This window comes from Arctopsyche grandis, chromosome 10 (assembly GCF_051622035.1).
Source record: "Arctopsyche grandis isolate Sample6627 chromosome 10, ASM5162203v2, whole genome shotgun sequence".
NCBI lineage: Eukaryota > Metazoa > Arthropoda > Insecta > Trichoptera > Hydropsychidae > Arctopsyche > Arctopsyche grandis.
In genome coordinates, this window is record NC_135364.1 from 15,209,497 (window position 1) to 15,230,237 (window position 20,741).

Below are 20,741 nucleotides of genomic sequence, written 5' to 3' on the forward strand. Positions count from 1 at the left end.
CGAGGCTGATTTGCGACTTCAACTGTCATTGAAACTTGTGTGTCAAAATTGCTATGGCTAATCAACAAAAGCGATGTTGCAAATGACAGTGGTTTTACAATTACAAAATTTTAATTTTACATCTCTAGTCATCATCATCTTGAAATAAAAAAATCGTTAAGAATTTTCCGCATCTTCGGAATGTTGGGGTCATATTTGAAGCACTTAAGTACCGTTTTTTGAAAATAAGAAACGAAATTTGTTTCAAACAAAACATGAAATTATAGCTACAATACTAAATAAAAAAAACTATCTTTGTGATACAGAAAAAGCGACTTCTCATGTGATAACAAGTAAGACGATCTTCAAGAGTAATGTAAGACGAATGTAAATTTTTGTGAAGCACTTTTTTTTACGATTTATTTTTAGGACCATATTAAAAACAAAGAGTGTTTGTAATATTTTAAATACATTCAATTTGTAAATAGGTTTTTGAGCTCTTTTTCCTATTATGCTGTAGATTAACATTAGAATAATATAATACTATGATTACTAACCAAATTAAATTAAATTGTAAAATAGAAAATGATCAGTAGATCAGTAGCTATTAAAATAGATATAAGATGTATTGTGAACATAATTTAGTAATAATAAAAAGCATTTAAAAAGTAAAAGTAAATACATACAAAAATTTAAATTTAAGACCATCTATTAAAGGTTTTGAAAACTATTTAGTAAAATAAAATATAATGTTTAAATTTCATAGATGTCTCTTATTTATTTTTTAATTAAAAAAAGTCTAGCTACTTAACCAGAATTTCGTGGAAAATTCAAGAAAACAAAAAACTTGTTTTTAATGTTAATAATAATAATCAAAAATGAAATGTTTCATTAAAAAGAAAAATTGTTTCATTAACTATACTCTACAAATATATAGATGTAATAGAATGGATATAGAAAAGCTATATTAAAATAAATAAAACCCTTTAAGAACTCTATTCACAAACGCATCGTTAATACATTATGAAAATCATGAAATTTAAAGAAAATATGATACAAAATTAATTTGAGAAACACAGTATTTCAATTATCTTGAGTATATGTATTAAGCTTCATATAGAATTTAATATTCATGTTAAATAAATATATTAATATGTACATATACAGAAGAATACATAAATTTTCTATTATGACATGAAATTCTTTAATGACTATTTTGTATTGTTTATTAAAATCAACATTTTTTGAAAAATTATATTTTTGGATAGTTCATAAATATGTAGATGTCCGACATAAACTTACCAAGGCGTATAATATAGTAAAATTAAATACACCTGTAATGGCAAGTTGGTGAAGGCAATCATTGTATGCTGATGAGCTTGCATAAATACACTGCCTATAAATATAAACAAGTTTTTTTAAAGTAATATAATAAATTTAATTAAATATATAAATCAATTAAATGTGTAATTCAATGAAAATGTAATTCTATAATTAATAATGACATTTTAACTTTTATTCTTATAATTACAAGGATTTTCATCTCAGCAACGAATCAGATTTTGATATTTTTTGTGTTCGACAATAATTATCTATATCTACATAATTTAATAATCGATTATCTTTAGTAAAAATAATATTTTTAATATGATTAAAAAATGGCATTCTCACTGAAATGTAATTAAAAATACATTTAATCTGTTCGTTCTACGAAAATTACATAGCGCAACTAATTTTCCAAAAAAACGCAAACAATTTGTTCCATTATCCAAGATTTGAAGATTCAATTACGATTATGAACATATTATACATATATCATACAATCGTTGAACTCCATTTATTGTGTATGTTGACCGACAAAACCATGCATTTATTTATGACGATAATCATTAATTTTATTGATATGCAACCGCAGGGGCATAAACTTCGACTCAAAATTGGGTACAAATAATATACTCGTACGTTCAAAATTTACAATAACCAATTAAATTGAATTATATCAATAGGTATGCTAATTTTCCGGACGATTGACGTCACAATGCAAATCTGAAAAAATAAAACTATCGATCAACGTTCGTATTTGGCGCATACTGTGCCTATTTTATAGGAGCTTTAGCGGCCTTGATACGGTTAGACTTTTACATGAAATCTCCAATGAGATCGTTGTTCTGTAAACTGTTTTAACCGTTTCGGTGTCGTTGTTTTTATTGCTTTTATCTATTTATTTTGAATTTCGCAAAACGAAGCAACTAGAGATGGAATGTCGAGACGAGTGAAGGGAGTCTGAATGTGGGGCAATAGAGCCATAGGATTCTAATAGATCTTTTGTTTATCATTGTATTTGTCGCGGTCGCTTTCACAACAATATAAGAACAAACATCATCTGCCAGTCACGGCCACCATTTCAACAGATTCCGCAACGCATTCTTCTCTTACAGATGATATTTAACACTGCAATGGCACGAATACCGAGTAAATACTCGCAAAAGGCTGAAATGCCTAACACTGGCAAAGAAACTTGCGTGTAACCTCGACCTAGTCAAATTTGATAACAATAGATCAGTGCCGGCCTTAAACCCAATGGCGCCCTCGGGCATTTTTTTCTAAACACCCTTAGAAAAAAATTTCGCCTTTGGCGCTCTAATTTTAAATTTTAAGGCGCATTTGACGCATCGAACGGCACCCTAATTTATTTGGCGCCCTCAGGCGCCGCCTGACCAGCCCCCCCCTCTAAAACCGGCACTGCAATAGATCCCTTATTAATCTGTAAACATCAATGATATTCTAAAGTAAACGTACAAACTTGAACTTATGCCTCAGTAGGCTTAAAGTGTTTGACATAATATTTAAATCTATCATACAAACAGGATATCTTTATTAATTTGTATATTTGTTAGTATTTTTTGATCGTATAGCATTTTGATTGGTTACGACTAAAATTCTTGTGACAATATCTAAAATAATGACATTTTTGAAATATTTTGCGCTATCTCACTCTAAATTTTTAAGTATCAATATCAATTAGTGATAATAATTTAAAATAATAATCAATACTTTGTTTTTTCAGTAAGTATCTTTTACTCTATCGGATATAAAAAACATGCTATTTACAAATTAGTCAACTATTTTTAAAAACGGCTTAAAATATTCATACAAATTGAATGTGAATGGACAAAAAATAGTAATTTTAATACAAAATTTCCTTTGAATTTAAATGCAATTTCCTAAAATTTATATGTAAATTTTAATCGTTTATATTTATGTAAATTTTAATAAGTATCAAAAGCCATATGTGTCATTTTTATTATGATTGTTTATGTACACGATACTAGAAATTTTACATGTGATTTAAATAATTAATATTCGAGAAAAAAATCGCATAGACTTATAAAAAATTTGGTGATATTTTTATTATTTAAATTTGGTTCAAAGTGCTAGAATATAAATTGTACGAGTTTTACAGGTACTACATATTGTACATCGGCGTTTGGTAATATTGGCCTTGGTGCGAAGTATTTCTTGTGCAATTTACTCGTTCATCACCTTTCTTTCAGGGAATTATATGTAATTTTTGAGTACAGGTACGTATGTATGGCGGTTTTGTTGTTTTTTATGCAAACGCAATTAAAATTATTGGTTTTCATAGATGGAAATTATACAGAACAGGTTTTAATATCGAAACAATGTATATAATTACAGATATATGTAGGTATTTATATATAAATGTATTATAAGTTATGAAACTTTTTCTATTCAAAATTACTCTGTTATCGAGAGCGTTTGATAAAATCATGGTTGATTTTTTTTATTGCACAAACTTGATCTAACTACAACTGAATAAATACAAAAGATTCATCAGCTGAAACATAGTTCTTCTGTCGGTACTAATCATAAAATAAAAATAAAAATATAATTTTCCTTGAGTGATCGGTTGCAGAATTTTAAAATTATTGTGAATACTTGTTAAATTGTAATTTTCCCGTAATGTTTTTAGTATAATATCAAGAGCGGTTTTTCCCTTTTATGTTTATTCAATTTTTTATTCTTACAAAACTTATTTAAACATAGTTCACCGTGTGAATTGAAAAAGATAACAGAAAAATTGTTAAAATTAACATCAAACACAGCAAATATTTAAAACCACTTCACAAATTCACAAGTCGACGACTTTGATTCGCCGAAAATTAGTTATTGCTTTACTAAGCGTGGTTTTTTTTTTTAGAATGTAATGTAAGCTTTGAATATTTGAATCTTCGTTAAATTTTGAACAATTGAAAATGTTTATGAATAAGCCGAATATATTATAACGTATAAATAATCAAAAACATTAAAGAGAATTAGCATTTTTATAAATTCTTATTTTCGTCCCAATAACACAACTCGAAAGTCGTCGTCAGAATACAGAATACCAAATCGAATCATCATCATATACATAGATGATTAGAATTTAACCCTTCGAATGCTGACCAACGCCGATCGGCGTTTTGCCAACAAGTCCATGGGCCTGAAAAACTCCGATAGGCGTTGTATTTTGCGCATGAAAGTAAACAAGAAAACTACCCACCAAGCCTTTCCAGGTAGCATTGAAAAAAAATACATTGAACATGGGTCGTGTAATCCGTGTCATTAATTTGTCAACGTTTATAAAGATTCGTTTACACCATAATTTCTGAATTTATAACCAATGGCGGCTCGTCCACACGCACTGCGGAACTGCAGCACCCCCAAGCAAATTGAGAAAAATGTAATATCATAATATACATAAATTTATGTATATTATATGAAAATATCAATACAATAATTTAAGTGTGTATTAAGCTCGCCCGCACACCGATGCATCCAATAATGATCATACACCGCGGTAATAATATCAGAAAGTGAGGCATCGTTTATGATTTTGGGCAGTACGGTTTTCGATGGAATATGCTCGAGTGGGCGAAGGAGGGGCGCGGGGATCATTCCTTCTGCTTCTGGGATTTCTCATTCCTTCTGCTTTCGCTTTTAAAGTACAGAAAGAAAATGCCAATGGAAGATCTACTACTAACCGTTGAATCATATCCAATTCTAGATAAAGAAATGCTTCAGAATGAATTAAAAGTGTTTTACTCAAGGAAATAAATGCATAGCTTTAATGATTTATTAACATAGTTAAAATTTATTTTCTGCAAACAATTTATGAAAAGTTCTTGAGGAAATAACAAAACTAATTCAAATTCTGCTTACAATTCCAATGACTACCGCTGAGCCAGAACGGTGTTTTTTGTCAATAAAAAGATTACCGACTAAAAAGAATATGTATATAAGATACGATCGACGGCTCGAATTGATTGTTCAGGAAAGATTGACGGATATGTTTATGCTGTCAATTGAAAACTATGTACGTCAGTGGCGGCTCGTGAGATTTCATAGTGGGGGGGGGCTGCAGAGATCATTCAGGCTGTAGCAGCTCGTTAACCAAACCGTTGATCGAATGAAAACAAAAATAGCTTGAATATGTAATATACTGGGAGGTCTGCAGCCCCGCAGCCCATGTGGACGACAACAATAGCATGCATTTGTACTGTATTGGGAGGACTGCAGCCCCGCAGCTCATATGCACGAGCCACCACTGATGTACGTACATAATATAAAGTAAAAAAATGATCATGAACAATGAAAAATTAACGAGAAGTTTATAGACCTTTTTTCAATTGAATAGCTTTAATGATTTATTAACGTTGTTAAAATTTATTTAAGAACTTTGCATATATTGTTTGCAGAAAATAAATTTTAACTATTTAAAATATTTAACTATTTGCTTTCTATTGGATTTCTAAATAATTCTAGTTGGAAATTCTAGTTGGCAAACAGAAAAGACGTCAGCACTCAAAGGTTTAAACGTAATTTAATTTAATTTGAATTCGAACGAAATTTTTCAGAATGCAACACTCAATTGTTTTTCATTCTGTGTGGCAACACATCATCTGTCAAAATTAATGGCGCAATTTGACTGCGATTTTCAACACTCTTCTGCAAGTAAGTGGATCGCTTTAATTTGACATCGGCATTACGGCTTCCATGTATTTGACGACAGTGCTGAAAAGCGTGGACAATATTCCCGAAAGAGGCCGTTAAATATCGCCATTTTGAGGTTATCTATTTTACTATATGCAAAATTGCGGGGCTGTAGGCGATGTGCGCATGCGCGTCGCGTAGTAGAGGGATGCTCGAGCCGGCCGGCGATAGGGGATTCGATGTTCAGTGCGCGCTCGCTTATCGCGCGAGTCAGACGCGTTGTGGTGTTAAAGTGTCGCACCTGTCGCGAGTTCGCTTTCATCGCAAGTGAAAATTCAACGTACGTAATATATCACACGCTATTACCATTTCAATTAATACTAATGTTATCCGTACGTACATACTTTCATCACTTTCGTTTTCTACAATATAAACAAAAGTGTTTTTCGATTGTTTTTTTATTGTTTGAATTTAATCGGAACAATATCTGTATCGATAATCTCGAATTATTTTCGATTTATTTTTGTACGATGTCTATAATTGATTAAGTATTGTTTTATTTTATTTGTTATCATGACTTGTAAACGTCGTAAATCTCAATCATTATTCTTTTAGGGGAAAACGAATGGTGTTTTATCGATCTTACGAACGTCATCTTGTACCACGTCTTGTATTGCATTTTTTTTAAACATAGGGACTTTGGAATAGTTTTTAATATAACATAAAAACATTGTTTTTCAACTGAAAGTGCGTAGATTTGCTGGTTTTAATATTTAGGATATCAATATAAATATACGGGTGCACCTTACGGGATCGAATTAGAAATGAACGAAAAACCAAATATCGGAAGGCAAAGATCGAAAATCGAAAGATCTTAAGTCGAAAGATCAAAAAAAAAGGTGCATGGTAAACGGTACATATTCACGTACATACTCACTTAATTTGCGCGAGCAGGATATAACAGGAACAAGAGGAGCAGGCTTTTCCTTCCGTATTCTGCGCGCGCACATTAATACGGGAGGAAAAGCCTGTCCTCTTGTTCCCGTTGTATCCTGCTCGCGCAAATTAAGTGAGGATGTACCGTTTACCATGCACCCTTTTTTTTTTGATCTTTCGACTAAAGATGTTTCGATTTTCGATCTTTGCCTTCCGATATTTGGTTTTTCGTGCATTTCTAATTCGATCCCGTGGGGTAGATCCTAAATATATGTACATGTGGACATACAATATTAAATTATCAATAAAATATAATATTTTGATAGGTATTTTTCATACATTTTTTTCCTATGTATTTAATTTTCATTGTTTTTTAAATTTTAACATTTTTAAATTTTAGTCATTTTTTCCTTTAATAAATCTATTATTATATATGTATGTATATACATATCTTGACAACCCTCGCCATACATATAAATGTCATGCATATTTACATATAATAAATACGCTTCGATGAAGGAAATATTTACTTTTAAACTTTGCGGAGTTCAAAATATATTTAACTAGTTGTTTTACCCGGCTTCGCTCGGTATTTGTAGTACAAACTGCTTAAACATGACCAATCTAATAGTAAACATTTAATTTAATTTATTTGAATAGTTTTATTTTATTTAAATTTATTTGAATAGTTTCATTTTATTTAAATTTATTTGAATTTTGTTCGATGACGTCACGGATTTTACGAACCAAACAAACATACAAAGTCTCTTTCGAAATTATATATTAAATGATATTCTAAAGTTAGTAATATTCTAAACCAGGATAATTAAGGCAAAAGGCACTTTATTATTTTATTTCGGAAAATTTTAAAAATAGTTCCTTAATCCTTTTCATATGATCTATGTACATATATGTATGTGAATTGTACATACATATATACATATAATTTATTAATTACTTGGTCCAATAACTGGCATCATATTTATTGAAATCGGGTGTGCTAGAAACAAGTTTAATTGGTTGTTAAAATCTAATACAACAATCAAATTGGGTATTTTGAGATTAATTACCCATCTTATTGGCTGCATTTACTATAGGTACGTGTGTGTTCATTTTACAACACGGTAAGCACAGAATCAGGTCAGATGGAACTTCTTTTTTGGATTATAACGAGTTTAAATAAGAAAGTTTTCAGATTGTGCAGATTTACTGTACGTAACAAATATATATGTACATACATATGTATATACAAAGTGTACTTGAGTCGAATAAAAAAAATAATGTAATAATGTACTTTATTTTTTGTGATTAGTACAAATACTAGTCCTTCGAGCTACTTATGTATGGACATATGTATGTACGTATGTAAGATTCACGGATTTTCGCATGAGTGATTCGCAGTTACTCAAGGCTTGTTATTGAACAATCGTCTTTTTAATCATGAACGATTGCCTTGTCAAATATAAACGGAATAATATTATACGAAGAAGATCTAATGAGTCTTTGATTATTTTTCGACATTTTTTCTATTCTATGACAGTAAAATATGACAAAGCCACGGTCATTACCTCTTTGCAGTGGATCGCCATTAGCATATTTCAATGTTCCACTGTTGACACAGCTGAATTAAAAAAAAAAATATATTGTAATAGATATTACGGTTACAGTTGAATTGTTCTCAACAACAGGTTTTTTTATAGTTGGTTAATGAAAAAAAAAACACTCTGGAATTGCGAAGTAATGAATTACTTTGGAACTATAAAGATTTTAATTTTTAATCTTCAAATCGTGACTAACAACACTTATGTACTGCTTGCTATTTCATATACATAAATATGTGTGTATGTATGTACATACATATATGACATAATATTATATATAATATGTAGGTACATATATAAATATATCACTCGATCATCTGAGAAGCATGCAAACTAAGAATCGCAAATAAATACAACAAAAACGTGATGAAGTAATTATATTTAATGTTATAATGGATTTTATAAAAAAAAGTAATTATAAATACCATAATTACTTTTGTAAAAAAATCCCATTTTGTTTCGTTCTAATTCGCGTTAGTTAATAAATAGGACGAGTTGAAGTAAACTTTTGGTAAAGTAAAAAGGAAAGTATACATATTATACTTTAATGAATATTTCACATTATTCGAGTTGAAAAAATTTAAGAAATTTTTAGTAATTTAAATATGAGCCGTTATATTCGAAAGTGGTGAAAGTCCAATTTTCAGTTCCAAAAATACTAATTCTGTTTGACTTAATTCACAAACTGTTATCACTTATTTTAATTCGATATGTCCAGATTCTTAGAAAAGCAGAATAAAGGTATTACAGGCCACCAGTATTTTTGAATATTTTCAAACTTATTATTTATATATATTAATATTTTATTTTTGAATATTTTCGCTGATTCGTATAATAATGCTGCTGATTTGTATTAAAATGCTGTAAATTTGTCCATACATGTCTCGCAAATTTTGAGTTTTTCGAATTTGACAATTTTTTATAAAAAATGCTCCGAAAATGTATTTTTATCAAAAATTTATCCATAGATGTCTGTTAAATTCTTTGTTAAAATTATTCTAAAAATTGTATATTGATGCTTGTAATTGGCCAGGAGGGCGCATCGTGGTTTAACTGTTAGGCCTTCCTAGTATACATGTATGTACATATGTAAAATAAAATAAAACAAATAAAATTTCAAATGAGTTTCTCAAGATAATATATGAAAAAGAGGAATGGAAGTCAGTGAATTTATCCTTCTAGCAATACAGGCCAAAATACGAATTCATTGCGATGAGAGCTAACTGGAAAATTCTTGCTTTTCCGCTTGCCCAATCCGTTCTTGTTTGGATATACAAATTAGTACAACATTTATCAGTTTTTCGGAATAACGTTTTTGTCAATTTAAAATGCTATTACAATCGCATTAGTAATCTAAATCGATTATATTATGTAGTACATATGTATGTATGTATACTGGAAGTAATACACTAAGTGCTTCATATCATATTAGTCGATATGAAACTGAATCGAGTTGCACTTACATGTATATTATATGTGCATGTTGAATTGCAACGCCGTCCAAGTGGTCGACCGTGAATGCAGTCACTGCTGTTTGGATCTTCGACTTCCGGGTGAATTCAAGTCGGTAAACAAAAACCAAATGTTTGTTTGTGATGCGTTTTGTTGTCGACGGTCGCGTTTTGTGGCGCAACACAACTCCAACACCGGTAGTTCATATGTATGTATGTATGTAAAGAGTGGTCCTTGCTTGCATTGCTTGCACTTGCATATGTACTTGCTTACAAACATGTGTGTGCTTCTCCATACATATAATATGTTTGTACTGGACCAGATCACATAATTGACTACCGGTCGGTCACCTTTCGATTTCGATGACAACTAGTAGTTCATCTGGGTCAACTATGCATGTGTGCTATTGGAAATATCCAGAAATTGAAGGAAAAAAATTCTTCCAAGCATCTGGATGTGCTATGTGTAATTTGCATTCGCATGAAATTTTGTGGTTGAAAGTGTGTTTGTTCGGTAAATTTTGTGCGGTTTTACCGTGTTGTTTTTAGTATGGGGTTTGTCGAGATGAAACTTATCTGATATTTTTTTCTAAATTGCTAAATAGGGTAGTGAATTCTTGATGTTCATAAACAGATATCATGTATACATACGTTTTAACCAGCAGGATAAAACCAGTAGCGTACAAAATATCGAAATAAAAATTAAATTTAAAAATATTATTATTATATTAAAATTAAATTCAAATATCAAAATAAAATTATAATCAATATATTATTATTATATATATATATATATATATATATATATATATATATATATATATATATATATATAATAATATAATAATATATATATATATATATATATATATATATATATATATATATATATATATATATTTTGCATAGAACGTGTAAACGTGTAAAGAACGTGATATATATATATATATATATATATATATATATATATATATATATATATATATATATATATATATATATACACCAGCAGTCACAAAAAAAAAATATATATATATATATATACATATAATATACACCAGCAGTCACAAAAAATATATATATATATATACATATAATATACGTATATTATATGTATATATATATATATATTTTTTGTGACTGCTGGTGTATATATATATATATATATATATATATATATATATATATATATATATATATATATATATATTTATATATATATATATATATATATATATATATATATATATATATATATATATATATATATATATATATATATATTTATATATGTATATATATATATATATATATATATATATATATATATATATATATATATATATTTATATATGTATATATATATATATATATATATATATATATATATATATATATATATATATATATATATATATATATATATATATTTTGCATAGAACGTGTAAACGTGTAAAGAACGTGATATATATATATATATATATATATATATATATATATATATATATATATATATATATATATATATATATATATATATATATATATATATATAATATATATAGATATATATATAGATATATATATATATATATATATATATATATATATATATACACCAGCAGTCACAAAAAAAAATATATATATATATACATATAATATACGTATATATATATATATATAAATTTATATTTTTTAAATTTATATATATATATATTTAATAAAAAAAATAAATCGAATGTATTGTCTACGAACCAACGAACGAAGGTTACATATATGCAAAGTCTCTTTTGAAATCATATATTAGATTCATACAATAAATACGTGGTAAATCTTAAATTTCTCAGACGTGAAATCCGCACCATAGTTTTGAATAGGCCGTATGTATGTAAGTCGTAAATGATCAGCATTTGAAACCGTTTATCGTTGGATTTTCTTTTTCAATTTAACGTTTTTCCTTGTCGCGGTGAAAGTTTGAGGTTTTGCACGGACCGTTCTCGTTCATCTCGCGGCCGTCGCTTGTTTTAAGACGTTTTCATAATAATTCGACATTATTAATTTCAGCATGGAGGAGATTTCTCTCGGCTAATTTATATTTCTAACGCATCGCGATGTCGCAACAACGACACTAGAACCGAGCAATTGAAAAACGAGCATACGGCCAGGTCGATTCGTCATGTCAAACAAAAATCAATGTAAACACACCGACGACACATCCACTTTAACCCAAAAGTGACCATAATAAGGCATGAGAATACATTCATACGTGATTAGTATATTCTAATGTCAGTCGTTACCTTCATTTCAGTCTGTAATTATATTTCCTCGTCGTCCCTTCACGTTTCTTCTCATCTCTGACCTTTGCAGGTTATTGTCTTTATGTATTTATATCGTTGGTTTTCCCCAGTTTGTACTGTGTTTATTTTTTGGGAAGGCAACGATCGTGAAATCCTTATGATCACTTTGAATATTCAAATCTCATAGTGCAGGCGTATCTTTATGATCGTTTATTTCCGTTAAAGGAAACCAGTAATGTGGCAAACTGGTTTCTTGTGCGAAAATAAAGTATAAGTCTTTCATGCATGCTAAAGAAGGGTTTAGCGAAGGTTGTTGAAGAAATGGAAAAATTCCGATGCGACCATCTTGTAGAGTGAAGGTTGTTCTTTATTTTTATTTTTTTTTTAATAAACGAAAGATGGTTTTGCGAATATTGCTAGATCGTAACCCGATGTAAAATAAATAAATTTAATTTAATACGTTGAAATATTTAGATGTCGTGGTTTGTGATTTAAACATTGCTCCGACAGAATTGTCGGGGAAAAAATAGTCTTTTTTTTGACATGGTAGATGCGGTTTTTAAAGCTTGGTCATTATTGAAGCGATGGTTTCAAATTAATTTTTTTTACAATGTTTGTTCTCTCGGTACGTGCGTCAGTATAATTTTGTCGATTTACAAATAATGGTCAGTTAATTAATCTCTTTTTTCATTTGATATTTGTTCAAAAAATAAAAAAATCAGATAAATTCATCAAAGATGGAGATTTGATAGATTTTCATCTACAATAAATGTCTTTGGACAATAACAAAAATAAAAATATGTATATGTACAAAATACATAGTTAAAAACTAAAATCAATCATTATTTTATCGCATGATTGTTTTAAAATGCCTGTTTCATTTTTGGCAAACTTCAAAACTGAATGTAAACAAATTTATTATAATAAGAAAAGTAAAATATATACTACACATATTTTCCTTTTATTATTTTATATCGAATCTAATAAAATGTTTGCAAATTTTGAGTACATGTAAAATTGTTTGGTGCAGACACAGTGTGGATGCGGCATGCTCTTTTTTTTAGATTTGTATTTTTTTTAGATGTACAAAAAATTCTAACACGCCTAATCTATACTGTGGCGATCCAGGGTGGAACCCCCTGGAGTGTTTTCGGTGATATTTTATGTTTGTATTGATAGTGATAGATAACAGTGATTCGCATATACATACATATGTATAAATATTTTCAATTAATATTTATAATTTACCATGATGCCATTGCGGGTTTTACCCCTTAGCGACATATATGGTATTAAACGTGTACATATTTAAAGTTTATAGATTATAAATTTGAAATCATATTCAAATATTGGTGACAAATAGTCGTTAGGATGGTTTTTACAATTTGATGTTGAACCGTTTCAACAGCGAAATCAGATGAATTGGTAAACACTGATAGGAAATGATCAACTTGGAATTACAAATATCCAAGTATGACAAAAACAATCTGCCGAAATTCTTCCGAATAAATCCTTTTCAATCGAAGTCAACTCAGGACTTGAACCCGGAATCTCTCGGCGGTTAGCATTAACGCAACCACAAAACTATACCGCTAGTTAAATCTAGCTTTGAAGAAATGTAGGATAAATAATAAGATCGTACGAATTAATAATGGCATGAAGATACGCCCATCACAGATGGAAACCACGAGCACTTCCCATGCCGTACGATTCAGTGTGTTCTTACCACAAGTAATCTATGAGGTTTTATGGACCGATTCGGTTATTTGAAAGTAATATCGTGACACTAGTCAAGCTTAATACCGAACTTTGAGCAATTTAATCGGTCTAGTATGTAAATCGGATGTGTGATTCTGCATAAGTATTAGAATAATTGGTTATTGAGTAGTAAATACATATGCTGTTTTTTTTTTTATAAATTTTAATTATCATTTTGAATATATCGTATACTCGATTTTATCTCATTGTACTACATACATATGCATGTATGAACTGTCATATCACCATTCAAACATTATCGCATAAGTGTAATACATTTGCATTTTATAACGACGTTTATGTAATATTTGAAATGCCTATTGCCAAAAACGTGACTGTGTCAATTATGGGACAAGGTTTTACAAAATGAATCATTTCAAGATTTGTTAACCTCAAATAAAAAAAAGTTGCAGATCAAGTTTTGTTTGAACGATACAAAGCTATGCAGTTTTTCTCATAAATTTGAAAGGACCTCTGATCTTTATATCTGCCAATTTATATTATATGTTCAATAATGGCAAATTTATTTGCGATTTTTCCTTGTAGATTCTAATATGATACATTGCAGATTCGATTGAAAAATTGAGACGACTAAAAGCGATAAATCTTCCTTTCTTTTTTTTAAGAACTTGACCGCTTAAAATCGATGAGGTCGAATTTATCATAAATATAATCTTCACATATGTATGTATGCATTATTTTTTAAAATATGGCGTTAGATTTAGCAACGTATGCGATTAAAATAATAATTATAGCATAACCTTGTCGACTAATATAGCTAGAGCACAATACGCTGATTTTGTAAAATAAATAAACATATGCAAACTCAACTCGAATTTAAATGTGTGGATTTATTTTCATATTTTCGTTAAAAACCAAATAAATTATTCATAATTTTGGATAGCTTTAACGCTTGAACTCGTCTAATTTTATTGCATTTTTTTACAAGCAATGTGTTTGGCATTGAAATTTTTATGTATATATACATATGTACATAAATACATCCTGGTAGAATCTTCATTGAAAAAAAAAATGTTTTTCTAAGTTATCGAATACTAATCGAATCGTAGAAAATGATAAAAAATACGGTAATATTTTATTTACACTAAATTATTTGCGCTAAAATGTAGTACTTATACTTAATACTTGCGCCCCATATTATATGTACATATGTATTTATTATGTATATATTATCGTTGAAATGCAATTTCATCACGAATTTAGTACAGTTGAGTCTCGTTTTATTTTTGATTGTATTGTTATTTTAAATTCTTTACGTGTCTTCGACAGCTCAATAAATATGCTGATTTTCGAGTAGTTTTTGGCGAAAAACTCAAACGTGTCAAAAGTGAGTCAAACAAGGCATAAGTGCGGTCGAATGATACTCGTAGATCTCGAAAAATTAAGGCTAAATGTCAACGAGTTGTCAAATGCACTCATATAGTTTTCTATAGTTGAGTTTTATAAATTTTCTGGAGTTATTTATGAATAAGACTGTTTATTCAAGAAGATATGACCTTCGATGAAAATGATGATTTAATTTTATTTATTGTGTAGTTTTTATAAATTTTATGGTTTAGGTAAACATTTGATATTAATTCTGCAATTTGTCGTACGAGTATATTCAAGCATGTATGAATGTAACGTATATTTATGTAAATATGATAATTTTTAAGTGCATAGATTTTATTTGATATCTTATGTAATATTTCAGTCTCAAGTTTTGTACATTCAATATAAGAATTTTAGCATGTTTGAAATAATGTGTTGACTGTTGAAGTTATTGTATCGTATTACTTTATGGTACATATACATATATGTACCTACATATGTATGTGTACATATTATTGATCTTGGAAAATTGTGCGGAAAAATTATTTTTGGGGCTTATATGTACATGAGAGATTTATATATTGAAAAGAATGAATCTTTCTACTTTGGAGACGAGAGGTATGAGAGGTGATATAATTGAAATTTATAGAATTATAGATAACTATTACAATTGTCCTATTATTAGCCTCCTTACGTTTAGCAAAAATACTCATCTGAGAGCCCATTCAATCAAAATCAAAAAAAATATATTTACATATGTATGTACATCAAAATAATTAGAAAATCCTTCTGTTTTCAAATAGAATGGTTAAAATTTGAATAGTCTATCTAATGGATTAGTAACTTCTAGTCACCTGAACGTTTTTTAAAAATTAACTAGATTCTTAAATTTTTAGATTTAAATTAACTTAAATTAACTATATAAATAAAAAGAATTTAAAAATGAACTAGATAGATAAATAGAACTTAAATTAACTAGATTCTTAAACTTTTTTAAAAATTAACTAGATCCTTAAAATTAATGGGTTTTATAGTTCTTCCTTTTTCCATGTGTCCTTATAAAGGACAAGTTACATACCACAGGTTCCCCGATCCATTTATGTATCATTTGTCTAGGCATGTAAAGGTCTACCGTGGTGAGTCTTTTGTTCTGTGAGAACTCCAGCGTATACTTTGTTTGGGTACTTACCACGGGAGTCCCGTTGGTCTAATCCGGGGTCTCGATTGTTTACCCACAAATGCATTTAGACAATGGATACTCTCTCTCGTATTGATCTATTTTTCATTTTTGCTTTATATTCCTTTTAGATTTTTTAAAATCTCATTTGACTGTATTTTTATAACTTTTTGTATTAACAAAATCCTTGGGTCCATTGACTATTTTGCCTTTCCCGTATTTTCTTTCAAATATTCTTAAATAAATAAATATAAATAAAAATTTATACAAATTTATTATAATTTTCTTTATCTAAATTACTTATCATCTGTATTGTATGTAACTTCCTACTATGTAGAACCAGTTGCAATAATTGCTTGTATATTAGTTATGAGCAGAGGTAATTGATAATGAAACTATAATTGAAGTAAATTACGTCTTGTTTTCTTGCATATTTATATATCTCTAAATTAAATACAACCTATCTTCACGAGAAGCTTAGCCTTAAATATTAGGCTTAGATAAAATTATAGATTTCATTATTAAATATTAAAAATGAAATCTTGTTTATTTTCGTGCTTTATACTTTGTGCCAAATTATCTATTACTTATAGTTATAACATTATTTATCTTACGTGCTTTTATTGGTTATACAGTTTGGGCCTTTCATTCAATTTTCTAAAATAAAATATGCTTTGTAGACTTTGTTTATGCATTCTAAAAGTTCAAATTGCTTAGAATGAGCTTTATCGAAAAGGAAAACAATTTTTTTATTCTTAAATTTTTCCTTTAAGTTTCGTGCTTTTTTTATTGAACGACTAGGTTCATGTGTATAATCCTTTGAAATTGATTGTGTATTTAATATAATATGTAATAGAAGGCTATTATTTGCATCACATATAGTTAGATGGTCGATATCTGTGCAACATTTTAAGTACCCTATTTCTGCACAAATTTGAAACGCAACTGTAATTATTACCATACAATCTAATTGGACGAGTTTTGTTTCAGTGTCTATACGGGAATGCGCAATGTCTGAGTGGAGTGTCCAGTGACAGTGAACATCTATCTCTGAAGGAGAGTGGTTCACTAACTATCGTCCGGTTAGGAAATGACAGCAACGGGGCAGTTGCAATAGTATAGACTGGTTCTGCAAAACGACGACCCACATTCGGCGATGGACAGTGCCCTCAATTGAAGACTGCAACCGCTGCACCATCGATACAAAACTTGTATAAACGAAATTCACCACCCTCCCCCCCCCTTCTCACACATTATGGATATCAAAAGGAGGAAAGAGGACGGCCTGGCCCTGTCTTGGGTTAAGGGGATCGTGGAGTTGATTGTGTTCTTGTTGACGTCGTTGGGACATATTATCGTGGCGGTGATTCTTCAGATTACTGGAAGGCCGTTGAGGGATTTGAGTGGACAGGTAGCGTTGGTGACAGGTGGTGGTGGAGGTCTCGGAAGGCTACTGGCCATGAGGCTGGCCAGGCTAAACTGCACCGTGGTCCTTTGGGATATCAACAAAGAAGGTAATTCATTTTTACTTAATCTATGTACGTAGTAACAATAGACGAAGTTTTGTGATCATGCGAAAATTCGAACTCGAGATTTTTTTTTATAGCATTTAGTGTTTGTCACAGTTTTCAATGCATACTAACGTACATATGTATGTACATTGAACGGGGTTTATGATGCAAAACGTGCTCTCCTTTCTCTAACAATGGAGCACGTACCACTCGAGGGGTATAATTTTGTTGGAATGTTTGTATGATTATTAGTAGAATGGAGTAATTACGTATTGCAACTTTTCTAGTGATTTTCTCAATGATCTTATCCGGGGTGTTTTTCAGTCCTGAGATTATTATTTTTTTTTACTTTTTAACTAGGTATGTATGTATATATGTATGTATATTATCCTTGAGGATTTGTACAGGTGAGATGACATTGATGCGGAAATGAAATTAATTACCAAAATTTTCATAATTGATTCCTTTAATTTTAAATGAAAGTATTCTGTCCGTGAAATTATATATGTAATGTGTACTTTGTAGCTGTTTTTTCTTTGAAATTTATTGAAAAGAAGAGAAGGTTAACGTTTGCTAATTCTAAACGATAAGAATTTGCAAACGCTAACCTTTCAATAGCGGAAAATTTAATTTCCTAGTATTCATGATAGGAAATTGATAATAAAAAATGATAGGAACTTTTCGGTAGTAATTAAATTGGTGAATTAATCAATTAAAAATTATACAAATTACCAGAAATCTATTAATTTTCTTTGGAATCATACATACATAAATGCAAAATTTTAATAGTCTATTGGTTAGTATATATACATATGTATGTAAAGCCGCGGAAAAATGTATTAGGCCACTTGTAAAATATGTTTTGGCCGAAAATACTTGAGTATTTGAAACACCACTATCTGCATTGTATCGTACTATGTTAGAACTTCCTTTATTGTTTAACCCTTCTTTCTCTTCATTGGATTTCTTATTATTTTGAAAAATACTTAATTGTCATTTTTACGCGAATCGGTGTTTCGAGAGTAGAAGTTTCATCGTATTGTTTTTACGTTTCCGTTTCTATTTTGAGTTTTTTAAATTACATGCATCTTCTTTTATTGAATAATGCTAAAAATACGGAATTCGAGTCATGGGAACGGGGCTTAGATTATTTCAATAGATTTTCAAAGATCGGTAAAGATTGATAGACGATCGGGTAGCTGATAGATAGACGAAGTCGGAAAACTTCCAAAAAACTTAAATTATCGGGATATGCAGTCAAAATGACAATAAAAGGATACAGTGAACTTAGTTCAATAACGGGGAGAATCAGGAAGAGACGACCGTATCTTTCAAAATCCCAAAAACAGACCTTCCGAGCTAGCTGGGGAAGTGAAGAAAACAATAAAATTCAAAAATTTTTTCACAAATCTTAGAGACGTCTGGAGGAAGCTGGAATATGGGGCTTCAGGCCCAGAAAGTAGCCATTGCACTCAGAAATAAACTTTTGGAAGTGATAAAAATTAATCTTCGGATCTAACAATTATGCTGATTACCGATTTAAATTTTTATATAGAATTAGAATTAATTCAATATCGACTCTAAAATACGTAAGTTTTTATACAAGGCTTTTTTAGTAAGAATTTTTCCTTAAGCTGTGGCTTAAGGAAAAATGTGTTTTGGCGAGTTATTTCGATTCACGCTGATGTAAAAACATTATAACGGAAAATGGTCAATCTCAAATAAAAAAAAAAGCATATTTTTGCTTAGCAAGAGATTTTAAGCGACACGGTAGTAAATTTTAAATAACGGGACTTTCGTTTTATTGCGCGAAATTTATATATTTACAATGCAAAAGTATGCCGTTTTCTATATACAAATGTATAATATAATACATTTTCGGTTGAGCTATTTTGTTTTTTCAATTATAAATATAATTTTGGCAGTTAAATTAATCGCGTATATACATACATACATATATGTACATTGGATTGGAATTCTAATTGTTGTGTAAAATTATGATGACATATATAACTGCCAATTAACACTTTTTCATTTCTGACACCGAGTTTCAATTGCTTATAATTTTCTAGACTACATTCAATGTATGTATTTTAATATAAAACATACAAATCGAATGCAAGACGTAAACCTGTTTACTTATGTACATGATTATGATTACTGATACATTTAAATATGCAACTTTGTATATCATAATACAAAACATACTTATGTATATCTCCTTACATAATCATTAATCACCGTTTTATAAAGGTGTTCGGTTTCGTATTGAAAATATTCGTAACATTGACATTAAATACAAGCATAAGAAAAAAATTACGATTGTAATTTTGAGGTCAATTCCAATCGAGCTTGCAAAATTCGACGGAGCCATTCGAATATTCTACCTTCAAATTAGCAGTTTAATTTAAAACTATGCCGATAATTAATCTTAGGTTTATCTAAACAGAATGAAAGCTCATTGTCAAATATATATATATACATACACACATATATATGTATGCATTTCGTATGCATTTATACATAGATATAATATATTCGTGACTTGTATATTATTATATTCTCACATGTAAGATACTATTGCTAGACCGGGGCAACCAATCGTAAGTATTCAAGTCATTGCAACACTATTGTATGCAAAAATTTATACTTTACATATTGCATCTTGTTAAATATATTATATATCATCAACGCAGTCGATAATC

At 29.3% G+C, this 20,741-nt stretch overlaps 1 protein-coding gene across 3 annotated transcripts in view; it reads left to right on the forward strand.

Moving 5' to 3' along the window:
• The first annotated feature begins 5,937 nt into the window (after nt 1–5,937).
• LOC143917840 (estradiol 17-beta-dehydrogenase 11) overlaps nt 5,938–20,741 on the forward strand; it is a 37,474-nt gene continuing 22,670 nt past the window's right edge. Inside the window, exons 1-2 of one of the 3 annotated variants that reach the window (XM_077439442.1) lie at nt 5,938–5,994; nt 17,516–18,039. In XM_077439442.1, coding sequence (XP_077295568.1) covers nt 17,781–18,039 — 259 coding nt within the window. In that variant the 5' untranslated portion in view covers nt 5,938–5,994; nt 17,516–17,780. Of the gene's footprint in view, nt 5,995–6,217; nt 6,314–17,515; nt 18,040–20,741 lie in introns of those variants that run through there. The other 2 variants (XM_077439440.1, XM_077439443.1) reach the window with 2 other exon arrangements.